This window comes from Momordica charantia (genome assembly GCF_013281855.1).
Source record: "Momordica charantia cultivar OHB3-1 chromosome 3 unlocalized genomic scaffold, Mcharantia_2.0 BLBB01000003.1, whole genome shotgun sequence".
In the NCBI taxonomy this organism is placed as follows: Eukaryota; Viridiplantae; Streptophyta; class Magnoliopsida; order Cucurbitales; family Cucurbitaceae; genus Momordica; species Momordica charantia.
The window spans coordinates 20,510,017-20,527,674 of NW_028275161.1; the positions used below are offsets into that span (position 1 = coordinate 20,510,017).

The following is a 17,658-nucleotide window of genomic DNA, read 5'->3' on the forward strand; positions in this document are numbered from 1 at the left end:
AAATTGAAGGGTGTTTATACAAAGATGTGCACAACAGTGTGTTCCTGGTTGTAGCTCGAACCCGGCCTCCGGACCGACCTGACCACTTGGGCGGACCTGCACAAAAAGGTGAGCACTCCGACGATCAAGTCAGTATAGGTCGGATTCCAAGTCTAGTTCGAAGCCAGACATCATCGTACCTGATCGGGGAGTGAGGTCCCCTACTTATGGGTGGTGGTCCCGCTAATCTAGCGACTGTTACATTCGGTAATCTCGGGACCGTCGGTTACATCCGGTAATCTCGGGACCGACGGTTACGCCCGATAATCACGCCGCAGACAATTGCGCATCTCGGCCCATACCGAGCTCCCCGGTGGGTCGGACCTGGGCCAGGCTCACCTCGGCCCTCACACTTGGCATTTGTCGGCGTTGGTGGCGGCCATCTCGGCCTTCCGAGCTGGGCATGATTCATGAGTCATCTTGGAGCACCAATAGGGGTCTTCCACGTGTCCAGAGTATTCCCTTCCCCAAACATTGGCCCCCTCTCTGTCTGGTCCGATCTCGACCTGGCAGAGAAGTTCATTCGACTTGCTTTGGACACGTGGCGACTTCCTATTCGTGGGAAAATACAACCGTCGCGGAAGATTTATCGTCGGAATATTCAGATATTCCGACGCTTCGGATCTCAGAGAGGATCCCAGCCGCTCGTTGATTACACGTGTACGGTGGGACATTCTTCCGACGGGCTATAAATGCCCCCAATCCTTCAGATCATACCTTACGTTCCTTGAATTCTTGGAGTTCGATCTGAAGGCAGCTTGAACCCTGGTAGGTCGGTCTCTTCCCTCTCTCTTTCGAACATAATTGTCATGTCATCCTCTATTAGCAGCAACCTAGGATCCGATTTAGCTCGTAGGTTAGAGTCCGAGCTCGAGGAGATAGAAAACTTTAGAATCTCCGATGACGGGGAGGATAGCGACGCCTCCACTTCAGGTCAGGGTTTGGAATACCCTTCTAGGATACCTGAGCACTATCTCGGATCCCTTCGTAGGGGGTTCGCTATCCCTGAGAACATCCTCCTCAGGCTTCCGGAGGAGGGGGAGAGAGCTAACCATCCTCCAGAGGGATGGGTCACTCTCTACTTCAAAATGTTTGAGTACGGCCTCAGACTTCCCCTTCACCCTTTTGTCCAAGAATTTCTCTTCCGGACTGGGCTGGCTCCGGCTCAAATGGCCCCCAATGGGTGGGGTGTCATTTTCGCTTTGGCCATCCTCTTTTGGCTTCGAGCTAGGGATAGTGAGGAGGCCGAGCTGTTGGACGTAGACCAGCTCCTCGCGTGCTTCGAGGCGAAAAGAATAGCTAAGAAGCCTGGTCGGTTCTATATGTGCGCAAGGAAAGGCGCAGGCGGTATAGTTAAGGGGCCGACCTCCATCAAGGGATGGGTGAGGAAGTGGTTCTACGCTTCGGGGGAATGGCTCGCAAAGGACGAGTCAGGTCGTTCCTTCTTTGACGTCCCCACTAGGTTTGGGAACCTAGGTACGGAGTAGTTCTTACTTTTCGTAATTTTCTTCTGTCATTCAGGTCTAACTAGGATTTTGTCTTCGTGCAGTTTCAATCCGACCAGTCCCCGAGCTTACGCAGGCCTCCTTCGATACTCTGAAATACTACAAGGAGCGCTTTCCGAGGGGTAGGAAGGTCGGAACCTTGGTGACTGACGAACTGCTGCTTGAGTCCGGGCTGCTAGATTACAACCCTGCAGTTCGTCCCATCGAATCCTCAAGGCCGAACTCTGAACTTGGTATGCCGAACTTGCCTTCCCCCTTTTTCCTCTAACCTTGTGTTGACCCTTATTTTTATCTTGTAGCCATGGTTTGCGGATTTGCAAGCGGCGTGAAGCGCAAGTCTAAAAGCCGAGCCCATGCTCTTGAGGCTGCCCAGAGTTCGAAACCTCCCACCCCTGCCGTGGTAGGGCCTGCCTCGGAAGATCCAGTCCCGGTGATCGAGCTGGAGTCTTCTGGGGGTCCCTCGAGGGAGAAGCGCCCCAGGGGTCAGACCGAGGCGGTGGACGCCCAGACCGAGGCGGCGGACGCCCCGCCTTTGGGAGAGGAGGCGAGGGAGGAAGCCCCTCTAAAGCGAAGAAGGAAGAAAAAGAAGGCGATCTCTCCCTCGGAGGTCGGAGCTTGCAGGGTCTTGCCTGCAGGTTGGGCTGATCGGGTGGACGATCCTGCGGCCAGGATGGGCGGGACGTCCGATGTGACGGCGCGGTTCAGAATTGAGCCGTCAAGTCTCGGGGTGAGGGAGCAGGTGACCCGCATCTCAGCTGCGAGTTTGGACCGCTGCCTAAGGAGGGCGTCCAAATTTGTGAGCGCTCCTGGGTCCGTTCTGCAGAGGACCATTGACTACGCCGCCGAGGTAAGACTAGTGCCCCATTTTTTGCTTGATTTCGCCCAACAGGTAGTTCGATCTAACTTTTTCCTTGTACCATTTCTCAGGCGTTTGTTGCTTCCATTCAATCGGCTCTCGTTATAAAGGCCGAGCTGGATGGGAGGGAAGCTTTGGCATCGAGGGAGAAAGAGGAGTTCTCCGCTGCCTTGGAGGCTGCTTCCTCCACCATGAAGGATGAGCTGCTGAAGGCTCACTCCGAGGTGGAGACTTTGAAGGGCGAGGTGGAGTCTCAGGCCGAGCTACTGAAGAAGGAGGAGGACAGGCGCAAGGCTCAACTCCGAGCTGCCCACGCCATCACCAGGGGCTTGGAGAGGGAGAAGTTCCAGCTCCTGAAAGAGAAGGACGACATGCTCCAGGCGCTCGAAGCGAAGGATAAGGAGTTGGAGCATGCGACTGCCGAGCTGGAGACGGCGAAGGAGCGCCTCAGCAATGGAGTCCTGCTGGAGGAATCGTTTAGGCAACATCCTGACTTCGATGGATTTGCCAAAGACTTTTCTGACGCGGGCTTCAAGTTCCTCATGAAGGGCATTGCTTCCGACATGCCCGACCTTCAGATCGATTTCAGTGGTCTGAAAAGAAGGTATGCCGAGAAGTGGGCGTCTGGGCCTAGCGGCACCCCTGGCCCCCAAGCGTTGGTGGATCAGTATGTCAGGGATCTGGACTCTGACTACTCCAATCTCGAAGAGGACCAGGTCACTCCACTCAGGAGGGCGCTCCCCCAGCAGGCTCTTAGGCGACCATCCTTCACGAGGCTTTTCGCTGTTCTCCCTCCCTTTTCTTTTTGTTTGTAAGTGTCAGGGCAGAGCTGCAAGGTCTATAAGCCTTGGCTCTGCTCTTCATTCAATAAAGAGACTCCCATTCGCTTCTACTTTGTTGTTAGTGACCTCTTTTCTTTGCTTTCCCTTTGAACTGCAGCTAATGTCACCTCGCACCTCTTTACTTTTGAGGTCGCGCCTTTAATTAAAATAATTTGAAAGTTTGAGTTTGAATCTCTTAATGTTCAACACATTGCACCAACTCTGGATTTTTAACATTTCACCCTTAACAAGGTAAAAAAAGGCTAAAATCCGTAGCTATTCTTCATATCGTTCCTCGTATCCTTAGGCTTCGAAGGATTGAATTTGAACCAACTGCTGGAATGCGATCGCGTGGGAGTCCGTGGCCCCCATTTAATTTCTGGTCGAACTCGGAAGCATGAAATTAAATCATCACATTTATTCCGATCATAATGCTTTTGGAACAGTCGTTACAAATTCATTGAAAACCCTTTTGGCATTTCAAGGATAATAACGCTTCAGGTGTTCCGCGTTCCACGGGTGCGCGAGGACATCAACTTTCAGATCGGCCAATACATACGTCCCAGGTCGGACTATGCCCTTGATCTCAAATGGGCCTTCCCAGGCCGGATCAAGGGCACCCACATGCGTTTGGACCCTCTTTAAGACCAGATGTCCGACCTGAAAGGCCCGAGGTCGAACGCGGGCATTGTAATGTCTGGCCATCCTGCCCTGATATTCCGCCAGGCGTAGCTGGGCCATTGTTCTTCTTTCTTCCAACAAGTCGAGGTTGAGGAGCAGCTCTTCCTCATTTGTCAAGGCTCGTAATGCTCTACTCTGTCAGATGGCATGCCGATCTCAACCGGGACTACAGCTTCGGAGCCGAAGGCCAGGGAGAACGGGTCTCACCCGTCGACCCCCGTTGGGTGGTCCGGTACGACCATAGAACTTCTGGTAGCTCCTCGGCCCACCTGCCTTTCTTGGAGTCCAGTCTAAGTTTGATGCCTCGCTTGATGATCTTGTTGACCGCATCCACCTGCCCATTTGCTTGCGGATGTGCTGGGGACGAGCTGAGATGACTTATGCCAAGTTTGCTGCAAAAGTCTTTGAACTTGGCGTTGTCAAACTGCTTCCCATTGTCTGTCACTATGGCCTGTGGTATACCAAAGCGACATATGATATTCGTCCATACGAAGGACGTGACCCTGGATTCCGTTATGTGGGAGAGCGCTTCAGCCTCAACCCACTTGGTGAAGTAATCCACAGCAACCACAGCGAACTTGGTCTGGCCCTTGCCCAAAGGGAAAGGACCAATGATATCTACCCCCCACTGCGCGAATGGCCACGGGGCCGAGATGGGGGTGAGCGGCTCGGGAGGCTGGTGGATTATGGTTCCGTAGCATTGGCAATTGTCGCAAGTTCTAACGAACTTCTTGGCGTCCTGGCTGAGGGTCGGCCAATAGTATCCTTGTCGGATCACTTTAGCTGACAGCGACCGGGCGCCTGAGTGATTGCCGCACACTCCTTCGTGGATCTCTCTGAGGACGTACAGGCCCTCTTCAGGGGTTAGGCATCTCAACAGAGGCAGGGAAAAGCCACGTCGGTACAATGCCCCATCTCGGACCACGAACCGAGCTGCCCGTCTTGCCAACTTTCTGCGCTCCTTGGGGTCTTGTGGTGAGTTGCCCCTAATGAAGTCTGCGATCGGGTCCATCCATGAGGGTTCTGGAGCGCCGATCTCCATCAGATCTGGCTCTAAGATCAAGGGTTTATCTAGGATCTCGACAGGGACCGACCTGGCAAGGTCGGTCTTGTACGCCGATGCTAACTTGGCCAAGGCGTCAGCATTAGAATTTTCTGCCCGCGGAATCCGGCTTACTTCGTAAGTTCGAAACTGGGCGAGGTATGATCTGACCTTGCCCAAATACTTCTCCATTCGGGTGTCTTTGGCTTGGTATTCGTCCTCGATCTGGCTCACAACCAGCTGGGAGTCACTGAAGACCTTAACACAAGAGGCCCCCAATGCTTGAGCGACTCGCAGGCCGGCAATAAATGCTTCATACTCAGCCTCGCTGTTAGAAGTCCGGAAGCAGAACCGCAAGGCGTACTCAAATCGTTCACCCCCTGGTCCGAGCAAGAGGACCCCGGCTCCGCACCCCTTCTCATTGGAGGATCCGTCGACATAGACTGTCCAAGGCAGGTCGGACCCGCTCAGCTCGGAAGGTGGTGTGAGCTCGGCTATGAAATCTGCCGCTGCTTGCCCTTTCAACGCAGTTCTGGGTTCGAACTGGATGTCGTACTCACTTAGCTCTATTGCCACTTCATTAGGCGTCCGGAAGCTTCCGGCTTGTGGAAGATACTCTTAAGGGGCAAGTTAGTGAGCACCACCACCGTATGGGCTTGGAAGTATGGTCTAAGTCGTCGGGCCGAGGTGACCAAAGCGAGAGCCAACTTCTCCATCTGAGGGTATCTAGTCTCGGCTTCGGTCATAGCCTTGCTTGTGTAGTAGACCGGGTTTTGCCGCGCTTCCTCTTGCCTGATTAGGGCCGAGTTGACGGCACTGTCAGACACTGCTAGGTACAATTGGAGCTTGTCCCCCGGCATAGACTTGGCAAGCAAGGGTGCCGAACAGAGGTAGTTCTTCAATTGCTGAAACGCTTGCTCGCACTCCGCCGTCCATTCAAACGGCCCTTTCTTTCGTAAGACCTTGAAGAAAGGGAGGCACTTGTCCGTTGACCTTGAAACAAACCGGTTCAGGGCCGCAATCCTGCCATTGAGGCACTGAAGCTGTTTCAGCGTTTTAGGTGCCTCCATCTCGATCACGGCTTTAATCTTTTCGGGGTTGGCCTCGATTCCCCGGTTGTTTACCATGAAGCCAATGAATTTTCCCAAGGAGACTCCAAAGGCACACTTAGCAGGGTTGAGCTTCATTTGATATGGCCTCAGAACCTCGAAGGCTTCGGCCAGGTCGGAGAGATGCGACTTAGACTGCTTGCTCTTGACAAGCATCTCGTCCCTATACACTTCCATATTCCGGCCGATCTGCTTGGCGAACATTTTGTTCACCATTCTCTGGTAGGTCGCTCCTGCGTTCTTTAACCCGAAGGGCATGACCTTGTAGCAGTACAGACCTTGGTCTGTTATGAAAGCGGTATGACCTTCATCTGGGACATGCATCTTGATTTGGTTGTACCCAGAGTAGGCGTCCATGAAAGTGAGCAGTTCGTGCCCAGCTGTGGCGTCCACGAGCTGATCAATCCTCGGCAGTGGGAAGCAATCTTTCGGGCATGCCTTATTTAAGTTCGTAAAGTCTACGCACATTCTCCACTTGCCGTTAGATTTTTTAACTAATACAACATTGGAGAGCCACTCGGGATACGAAATTTCTCTTATGTATTCAGCTTTCAAAAGTTTGTTAACTTCCTCAACAATTACATCACTCCTCTCCTTGTTCATAGGTCTTCTCTTTTGTTTCACAGGTCGGAATGATGGATCTATGCTGAGGCGATGCGTCATAATTCGCGGGTCAATGCCAGGCATGTCCTCATGGGACCACGCAAAGACGTCCGAGTTGGATCTGAGGAAGTGGATTAGCTCCTCTCTGTCGGTGGCCCCCAGCTTGGTTCTTATGCTTACCTGCTTCTCGGGACTAAGCAGAGGAACAAGCTCGAGCTCCTCAGTGGGCGCGGCAAACTCCTTTCTCGGCAGGTCGGCCTCGAACTCGAGCGTCCCATCCCTGAGAGTTTCGAGGGCGCAGACCGATGGGCCTTTGAGTGCGGCGGCATAACACTCCCTCGAAGCGGTTTGTTCTCCTCGGACCGTGCCCACGCCATTGGGGGTGGGATACTTCAAAACTTGATGAAGTGTTGAAGGAATGGCCCGAAATGAGTGGATGATGGGTCTCCCAAAGATGGCGTTATAGGCCGACCTACCGTCAACTACCACGAACTCGGCCATTTGAGTGATCCGGGTTTGGTTCTGCCCCAGCGTGACCGGCAAGTCGATGCAACCCTCTGGGATGACCGATGCTCCAGAGAACCCAACCAGCGGCGTCGGGCTTCTCTTCAATTGCGACCTCGTCCAGCCCAAGGCGAGGTAGGTCGATAAGGACAGGATGTTAGCGGATGCGCCCCCGTCTACCAGAACTCTCCTAACTACCACATGATCAATCAAGGGAGCAATCACAAGGGCATCATTGTGGGGCAGGTGGACCTCCTCCAAGTCTGCACCGTCGAAGGTGATTGGGCAGGTCGGCCCCTGCTCCCTGATGATGCACACCTCGCGTCTGGCTGCACGGGCTAACTCCTTTCTTTTATGTCCGGATTGACCCCCGTTTGGCCCTCCAAAAATGGTATTGATGACCGCAGGTCGGTCGGTGCGCCGAGGTGGCGTCCTTGAACGCTTTCGCTCCTCCTTTTTCTCTGCTGAGCTGGTCCCGGGCTTTCCCACAAACTTCTTGAAGTAGCCGTCTTGAATTAGATCTTCAATTTGGCGCTTCAATTCCCAGCAGTCCGACGTGTTGTGGCCGTGCTCCCGATGGAAGCGGCAATACTTGTCCTTGCTGCGGCTCTCCGGGGCTCCCCGAAGTTTCTCCGGACGCTTGAGTAGTTTTTCCATTCCAGAATCCTCGATGTTCGTTAGGATCTCGGAAATTGGAATCGTGGTTGGGGTGAAGCGCTCGTAAGGTCGGCTCCTGGTAGGTCCGTTCTCCGCCCTTCGATACTCAGCTCGGCCGCTGGAGAAGGATCCTTTGTCCTTGGACTTGGGATCTGCCCTTTCATCTTTTCCACTTCTGCCCCGGCTGATCTTTCGTTCAGGTCGGCCGGTTTTGGTTCGGAGGAGCTCCTGTCCATCGATGACTTTCTTCGCCTTCTGGAGCACCTCGGCGAAGGTGGCCGGGGCCTCCTCTCCAAGTTTCACCGTGAGGGCCTCATCGGCTAGACCGGTGAGGAAATAGCACATGGCCGAGTCATCAGAGCAGTGTGCGACCTTCAACTGCTCCTCCTGGAATCTGGTGACATACTCCCGCAGCGTCTCCCCCTCCTTCTGCCTGAAAGTGGCGAGATGGGTCGCTGTCTTTTTGTCGTAGTGCCGAGAAGAGAACTGGGCGAGGAACTCCCTTCTCAGCTGAGAGTAGGTCGAGATCGACCTGGCTGGCAGTCTCCGGTACCATAATCGCGCGCTGCCAGTAAGCGCGATCTGAAAGGCGCGACATTTGATTGCGTCTGATGCCGCTTAGAAGTCCATGAGGGCTTCAAAGACTTCAACATAGTCCTTGGGGTCCTTCGTCCCGTCATAAGGCTTCACGGTAGGAGCTTTGATCTTCGGAGGGATTGGTGCTTCCAAAACGTCCGAGGTGAAAGGCGATTCTCCCAAGTCGCCATCGTTCAGTGAATCGTCTTTCTGCTCACATTTGGCCTTTAAGGCCTCCACTTGAGCATCGAGCTCCCCCCTCAGCTGGTCGAACTCCTCCCTTGTGATCATCCCTGCGGGGTTGTGAGAGGATTCAGCCTGCTGGTTGGAGCTCCTGTGGGAGCGGGACGACGACTGCCCTTTTCGGAGAGATGAGCCTCTCTTTCTGTTGAGATGCTCGCGGAGGTCTCCCCTCTGGCGAGTGTACCACTCACTCTCGTTGTCTTCGGGACGTTCCTCCTCGGCTGGGCCGAGGTGGGAACCCTTTTGCTCGCGTACGTCCATGCGCGTCGCCCAATTTTCAGATCGGGACCCTGCGCTTGCAGCTAGCACCATTTCGTTATACATTGCCTCCATGGAGCGCATTTGTGTGCGCATTGCCTCCATCTCTCTCTGGAGCGCATCAAAATTCTCGCTTGTTGGAGCCGGGGCTGGACCCCGGGCGCCCTTCTTAGAGGTCCCACCTCGACCACGGGTGGCCTTGGACGTCCTCGGGTGTGCAGGCGGTAGGGCAGGCGCGGTGATTCGTGCCGACCTGCGGACGGGTTCCGCTGCTAGGCCGTCGTGACCTTACCCTACCGCCGCTGCTCCGACCTCCCTCTGGTGGGCATCGCTGGCAGCTAGAGTCCTTCGATCCGTCGTATTGGTCGAATTCGCTGGTTGAACCATGTTCGCTCGCGTGTTGGTTTAAAGGAATTGGGATGACTCAGATTGTCAGTCGTTTCCCACAGACGGCGCCAAATGTTTATGCAAAGATGTGCACAACAGTGTGTTCCTGGTTGTAGCTCGAACCCGGCCTCCGGACCGACCTGACCACTTGGGCGGACCTGCACAAAAAGGTGAGCACTCCGACGATCAAGTCAGTATAGGTCGGATTCCAAGTCTAGTTCGAAGCCAGACATCATCGTACCTGATCGGGGAGTGAGGTCCCCTACTTATGGGTGGTGGTCCCGCTAATCTAGCGATTGTTACATTCGGTAATCTCGGGACTGTCGGTTACATCCGGTAATCTCGGGACCGACGGTTATGCCCGATAATCACGCCGCAGACAGTTGCGCATCTCGGCCCATACCGAGCTCCTCGGTGGGTCGGACCTGGGCCAGGCTCACCTCGGCCCTCACACTTGGCATTTGTCGGCGTTGGTGGCGGCCATCTCGGCCTTCCGAGCTGGGCATGATTCATGAGTCATCTTGGAGCACCAATAGGGGTCTTCCACGTGTCCAGAGTATTCCCTTCCCCAAACAAAGGGTAACCATCGAAGTAATGCACATGGAGCCGCCTTCGAATACGAACTTTCCCAGAAGCATTTGTTGGAAGATGTAGCTATCTTCTGTTTGCTAAAGCTTCCATTTTATTTTATTTATTTATTTTTTTGTATAAGTGACTTATTTTCGAATAAATAAGTAGAGCACCTAACAAATGCCGGGATAATTTATTATTTATTTCTTTCTAAATTAACAGGTCTCCGCTCAAGATTTGACGAATTCCTACTGAACTATTCTTCTCTTAACCTTAATTATTAGGGGACAAATCGTTATCTAAACTTTTGTACTTTTTTTCTATAACAAATAAACACTCGATCTACTTTAATATTCATAAACATTTTACACCTAAACCTTTCGTTATAATTGAATCACGTTTGAGTATTGTTATAGATGAATAAATTATTACTCAACCCAATATCTATCAGCTGGATAAATTTAATTCAATGTTGAGGTTTGAACATGAAACTTTTATACCATGTTAAGGATGAATAATAGGTTGAACAAATTTAATTATATGAATTTTCAACAGAGTATGGATGGTAGTCCGAAATCATTAGTTAATAATAAAGAACTATTAAATTTGCGGTCGACTAATTTTAACCATGTTTACATAATTTATATAATATAGGAAAGTATAACTAACAATCAACAAAGTTCAATTGAAGATGAAAAAGAAGAAGAGGAAGAAGAATGATTCATCAGAATACCTTGGTCTTCCTATTTTTTAACAAGCGAGACAGCCCAATGGCATGTAATGATCCACGTAACGCTGCTAATGCATCTGCCCAAAGTTTCCATTGCAGCACACCAAACCAGTAAATTGGAACAATGGCCATCCCAGTAATCAGCAATGGAATCCAAGCCGTATCTTTGCCATAGTACAAGAAGAGGGCAGCACCAAAAGCCAGCACCATGCCCAATACGGAGAGGAAGAGCGATCCAAGGCCCAACACCAACTCCAGTGGCAGCCACACCAGAAAGTCATTTTCTGAACACCGCGATGTCAAGATTGACAAGAACAGCAGTATTGAAGTTGAAGATGAGATCAAAGCTATCCCATCTGATATCAAAAACACAGTGAACCATTTGTGGTGAAGAAATATGGGAAAGCCCGTGTGCTCGTTTTTGGCGCCCGGAACCGTGAAGGCTGCTGTAAAAACTACGGTGGCGATCAGAGTGGCGATCAGCATACACGAATTCGCCGTTTTCTTCACCCATTTTTCTCCTTCTTCCTTGAGCTCTCTGTGCTCTTGGGTGAATAATTCATGTGGTGTTTGCTCCCCTTTCTTTATTGTCATTGTAAGCTCTACCATACTCTCCACATCCTATCATTTCAGGTAAATTTGGCGATTTAGAAACACAAAAATACGAAAATGTTAGATATCTAATATATGAAGAAAGTTGAGTAGCATCATTAACAGAGAAAGAGAAAGATAGAACAAGACAGATAATTTTATATACCCGAAACCAGAGAAGTTCGCGGTGCATTTGAAAGACTGCTCCGGAGACTCGGTTGAGATGAATTGGGTCGGGCTTTTTGGCAGCTAATTGAAGCAGGCTGATTTTTTTCTCATCGAAGTAGCATAGCAAGTCATCCTTGTAGATGAGGCCCATTTCATAAATTAATTTGAAGACACGCTCTTGTCGATTCTCTAGAGCTACGTGAAGTATGGTCTTCCCATTTTCGATGACTCTCCACACAAGATCAGGATCTTTTTGGAGTAATACATTCAGAAATTCAACATTTCCAACTCTTGCAGCCTCGTGTAGCATGCTTGACGGATGTTCAATGAAATCCAACAGCTTTTCTTTTGAAGTCGTTTTGCTTTTAACAGTATTCCACATCTGTACAACCATTTCACGGGCTTGGATCTGCATCATTGTCTTTCTGTACATAAATTTGGACCCTAATAAAATTTCAAAAATGGTGTCAGTACCTAAATAAAGTAAGCCGTGAGAGTGAACTCTTGTCTATAATCCGGTTTTTTTTGGAGTAAAAAAGAACTAACAGCCGCTATTGATGTATGATTGCCACTTGGTTGGCTCATTTTTGGTGCCAATCGCGTTCCACTTTCGGGCCATTATATGCAAGGGTGTATCTTCATTGATGTCCCGTTGCAGTGCTAACGACCTGTTGCAACTTTGAATAACCAAAGCTATATCTGTAAAGAAAAAAGAAACAAGATGAGCCATGCATGCATTTAATTTACTCCTACAAAGTGTTAAAAGGACAACGCTATTCTTGCTATTGTACTCTGCTTTGGGCATAACCGATTTTGCTTTGGTTTCACTTAAAAGGTTTCGTAGGAGATAATTGTCCTAATCTATATACCATGAATCACTCTCTTCCATGAAATTTTATTTGCACACCTTACCAACCCAACATAGACCAAGATTATTTGGAATAACTGGATTTAGCTCTTAGTGGTCTCCACATTTTCTCAAAATTACTCTTATTTAGATGGTATATGTTCATTTATGTATCTCTATTCTCTACTAGAACGACACAAATTAACGTGTAACTCGGTAGAAAGTAGAGACGAACCATAATAATCGGCAGAGATGGCACCAAAAAGAAGCTCTACTTGCTCTTCAACTTTCAAACCATCCAAGGGCGTTACATCGAGGAGATAGGAAACCATGTTCTTGTTTTTGTATTTTGCTGCAATTAGAAGTGGGATTGTGCCTTTGGACCCACGAATGAGAGCTAAACCGCTATGCTGGCGCACCATTAACTTGGCAATGTCAACAGCGCCTGAAGTAGCAGCGATGCAAAGGGCAGTGTTTCCGCATCTATTTTTGGAGGCCAGATCTTGATCGTTGAGACGCTCAACCAGCTCCTTTATGAATGCAGCCTGGTTGAATCTGGTGGCTATGTGGAGAGCCGTTTCTTGTCTATCATTGTTTATAACCCTTGATAGGGTTCCTGATTGTTCTTCTTCGATCTTCATTGCAGCTTCCCAGTCGCCCTCGCTCGCAGCTTTGCATAGCTGGTGCTCGTACGCCCAATCGTTGCTTAATGATCGCCTGCTCCCTGAAAAACAGTTGATAAATATGAATCCAACACACCCTATATTTAATACACAAGTTGATCTCATTAAAATATTAAAATTTTTGAGTTTGGTGCGTTGTTAAGATACCTATAAAAGATTCAATTTATCTAACTCTTTAAGATTTTGGTTCTAGAAGTTGAGTGATGGTTTACTATATGTAGTGTATACATATGTTGAATATAAAAATTATCCTCACTATTTTAAACTATGTATCAAATTTAAACACTGGGCTGTTAGCACTCATCTTTCTTGCTGATAACCACTGAGAGTTTGACACAACTCTTTATTTTTTTGAAAAAAAAAATATCCTTGTCAAAATTTTAGAGGTCTAATGTTCATAGGTCGAAGCTATGAAGATTGTTATTATTATTTTAGGTAGAATAAGTTTCAAATTTTCCGAGTCCTACTGTCGTCTCGTTTGTACCAAATATGAAGATTGTATTTGTTATCACTATTTTGAATAAATTATATAAACCACTCTTGAAGTATAGTGATTATTATAGTTGCACTCACGAGAATGCAAAAATAAACTACTTTTCTTTCAAACTATCATATAAATGAAAGGGGAAAAAAAAGAGAGAAAAGAGAGAGGGGACCCAATTTTTCATATTTATGATAATTTGAGAGTCTAATTTTTATGATAATATGATTGGAGCGTAACAATCGGGTCTCTAGCGACAAGGAGAAGCTGCTTAATCATCTATGGGAAGGCATAAGAGTTGCAGCTTCCTCATGGTCGTCTAAATCAAAATTTTTTTGTGATTACAATGTTTCCACCCTCCCTTTGAGAAAACATTCTTATAATTCCCTTCTTGTCATGTACCTCCCAACCTCACTTTGGAAAGCCTCTCTATTGCTTTCCTTTTGTTGGTATGTTTCTCACCTACTTCTTAATGAATGGTGGGTATCTTCTCAAAAAAAAAAAAATCAAAGTTTTTTATTTTTAACACTTTCACTTTCTTTAACCTTTATAATTACAAGTTTATAGGTATAACTATAGCAATTAATGCATTTCAAGAGGGATATTTATGAAAATATACTCTACTATTATTTTCACTCTCTTTTGTTTTTCACTAAATTTTCAAAGTTCTGGGTAATAAGTTATTGAATATAAAATGCATCTAATAAAAAAAGTAGGAATAAAGGGTGAGTAGGTAAAAAAAAAAAGGTGATTGGAGCCCCCTGTGGCTCCCTATCCCCATCTTATCTAATTGACATACTTTCTTTGGCCCAAATTCTCCCATCCAACTAACAGTTTGACATCATATATAATATCAACACATTAATTAACGACACACATTTATTTAAATCAAAATAACCAGCAGCACTTGGACGGGTGAATAGAATAAATTTAGCAGCAAAATAAAATCATTATAATTGTAGACGACACAATCCATCATCGAAATTCAAACTTATAAATAGATATAATAACGAAGCAAAGAAATGAAATAGAATAAAAGAAAAAGAGCAGCAGCACTTACAGCTGGGAACATTGAAGGTAGGAAGAATAGATTTAGCCCAGGCCATGAGATTATGGAGAGCAACGATGAGTTTTGGATTAGTTCTGTGGTTAAGGTCGTTGTTGTTGATGGGCAGATGCTCATTATTGGAATTGGCATTGGCATTCGTTTCTGGTGATCCATTTGAAGAATACCAGCTCCAGCTGCTACTGCTACGGGACCAGGGCATCATCGTATTTGGATCAATTGGAAACTAAAACCAAAACCCTTCTGCAACTGCAACACCTCGCCATGTCTACGTACAAATATACATTTGCAATAGGTCCGCTCAAACCGCGTACCCTGAACTTTCCACACCACTTTGTGGAAGTTGCGAGGCTTTGAGCTCGTGACTGCCACCACGTCAACTTTCTTACGTGACTTGACTCATACACTTGCAATAAGTAATTTACGCTATATTTCTTTTTTCTTTTCGAAAAAATGGAAGTATTAGAAAAGTTTCAGCTTAGAAATGTTAAACGCAATTACTCTCCTTCCTGGAAGTCGATCAGTGTCTCCAACAAAACGACTGGATATTAGAGAAAGTAAACCAAGTTTGAAGTTTCCCTTCCTTTGGCAGCAAGAGAAAACAAATTAAAGAAGAAGGAAGGAAAAAAAAAAAAAAGAAAGAAAAGTCCAGCTTTCATACTTCGTTGTGCATTTATTAGATGAAAACCTTTTATTTATGATTAGGAAAATTTCAAATTAGTTTCAGTTTTATAATAATTTATTTACAAAATTGGATAATCTATTATGTTTGGATTGGAATTTATACTTTTAAGAAACATAAACTGATTAAATAATTATATCAAACAAATAGATCTCTTCGTTGATGCTCTCATACAAAACTCAACACACTTATGCTAATGACAACGAAAATCAAAGTGAACATACTCATATCCACATCTTAATAAGATGTATAATAAGTATTGAAACTTTCAATAACTCTATCAATTTTGAGGAATTATGTAATATATTGATATCAAAATGGAGAATTATTTTTGTATAATGAAATAAAGAGAGAAAACCTTAGAGGATCCAAGCTAAAAGAGTGATGTGAAAGAAGTATACAAAATGTCAGACTAAACATAATATTAATACCTTAATAATTTTTTAATTCTTTTTTTACATTTTTGTCGGTGTTGACATTTGTAACTTTGCTACTCTAAAGATACGTCAAAAAGTCTCCTATTAGAGGCTAAACCATAAGGATCATTTTTTTTCTCGAGTATTATAACAATTTGAGCGAAGATTCAAACTATGACCTTTTAACAGTAAATAAATGTCTTAATCAATTCAACTATATTAATAGAAGTATAGCTACAGTGTCACTGGTCAGATTGAATAATTTTTCTATCACGAGCTCTCTCTACCACTCACATATATCTCAAGTAAAAAGAAAGGGTATTTACAGAGGGGTTAAACAGAGCCCAGAGCCCGGAGTAGGTGAGAGAATTAACCCACTCATGAGTCACAATTGAGCTGTTCCAACAATGACCCAAGCAGAGCGGGTCAGATGGAGGGGGCCACGGCCATTTAAATTAAACAGACCCAACCCGATGTTACAGTAGAAATTGTCAATTTACTGAAAATATTTTTAGATTTGTCACATTATATGGATTCATAGATATTTACAAGAATGTAATGTACCTATCTATCATTTATTCATATTTTTTGTACCTGGATTGCCCCTACTTGTGCTTCAATATGAATGTAAAATTTAACTTTGAAATTTTCTATTTTCAATTAGTTAAAAGAAAAAATTCCTTTTCTGTTTATTCTAATAAATCATTATATGTTTATATATTTGGTCACTTAAATCTAGTTTATTGACAAAACAAAATCTTTTCCAAAACAACAACCCTCTTAATTTTGCACCATCTGCATGTAAATATATGTTTTGAATGTTAGGGGCATGTTAGTAAATATAGATACACAGTGATGTTTTTGTGGATAGTTCAACAATTGGAATTAATAAAAGCAAATATTAACTCAGTTGTATTCCAACCCCATCTCAGGTTGTACTAGAGATTATTACAATCCTGCTCAAAAATTTTAATTACAAAAATCATGTTTTAAATTTATAGTTACAATCACAATCACACCCATGAATTTACCATCCAATATAATCAATCATTCTCCTAATTAAACTTAGGAAATTGTTGTAATTAAACTAAATTCTAATTATAATAGTGACAGATTGCAAATCACAAAAGTCAACCCTAGACTCTAAGAATCGCCACAGTCAAAGAACCGATACATTCAAACTTCAAATAATTATTACGATTTAATCCAAAATTTTAATTCCATAAATTTTTAAAAGTCTAGAATCATTAGGCCATTTAACTTAATTTTTTTTAATTCTACCATCAAATCTCCAACTATATATAGAATTATAATTACATTTAAACTAATATTTTAAAGGTTAATATTATAGTTCTAAAATTTTATAGAATGAAAATTTGTAAGTTAAATTGTAACTAGTTTGACTGTTTTGAATGCATGGGAAGGAAGAGATAAGAGGGACCTATCGAAAATGTGGTCAGAAATCCATAATAAAGTCCACATCCTTATTGTTTAGTGGTGACAATTTATGCAATTTACAATCAATCACTAAATTAGAGTGTTACGATTTAATTGCAACAATTATATAAACAATTAAACCTCGATTTTACATGTTTTATAGCTAGCGTATTATGTCGGGTCAAAACGTCAACTCAATCAAAGCAAAAATAGTTTGGAAAAAAATTGCTTTTAAAATTATTATTATTTTTTTAAAATGAATTTTAACAAAGATTTTGTTGTTAACATTTATACTTTGTCCCTATTTAAAATTATTTATTCTCCCCTTTATCGTTTCATTTGCCCAAGCCGATCGCATGCTTCTCCTTTTGCTTGTATTTTATTGTGCTGTGTGCTGTCCATTGGCGCCCCCAAAGTCGATCGTCTCCAATTTCAATTTTTTGTGGTGTAGCCTTGTAGCTGTAGCTACTGTTGGATCAAATCAAAATTCTAATAAATTCCTATGTAAGCCTACTCCCGCTCACTTACTATTTTATGTCTATACATTATACAAATTCAAATTTGTATAACTCATTCAATTTAATCCTGACCATACAAATTTAAACCAAAGTCTAAGGTTCATAAATTCAATAGGGTTAGCTAAAACTAAATATCACCTCTTTTCTTTTTTAGTACTCCAAATATGGAGATGGAAGATTGGAACTTC

General features: G+C 45.4%; 1 protein-coding gene across 1 annotated transcript; it reads right to left on the reverse strand.

The window, feature by feature from the left end:
• Positions 1-10,468: 10,468 nt before the first annotated feature.
• Positions 10,469-14,974, reverse strand: LOC111025721 (uncharacterized). The gene is made up of 5 exons (XM_022303620.2): positions 14,412-14,974; positions 12,423-12,911; positions 11,887-12,039; positions 11,339-11,784; positions 10,469-11,202 (listed from the first exon to the last, which is right to left on the reverse strand). The coding sequence occupies exons 1-5, from the start codon at positions 14,620-14,622 to the stop codon at positions 10,576-10,578; spliced, it is 1,926 nt and encodes a 641-aa protein (XP_022159312.1). The 5' UTR covers positions 14,623-14,974; the 3' UTR covers positions 10,469-10,575.
• Positions 14,975-17,658: the final 2,684 nt, after the last annotated feature.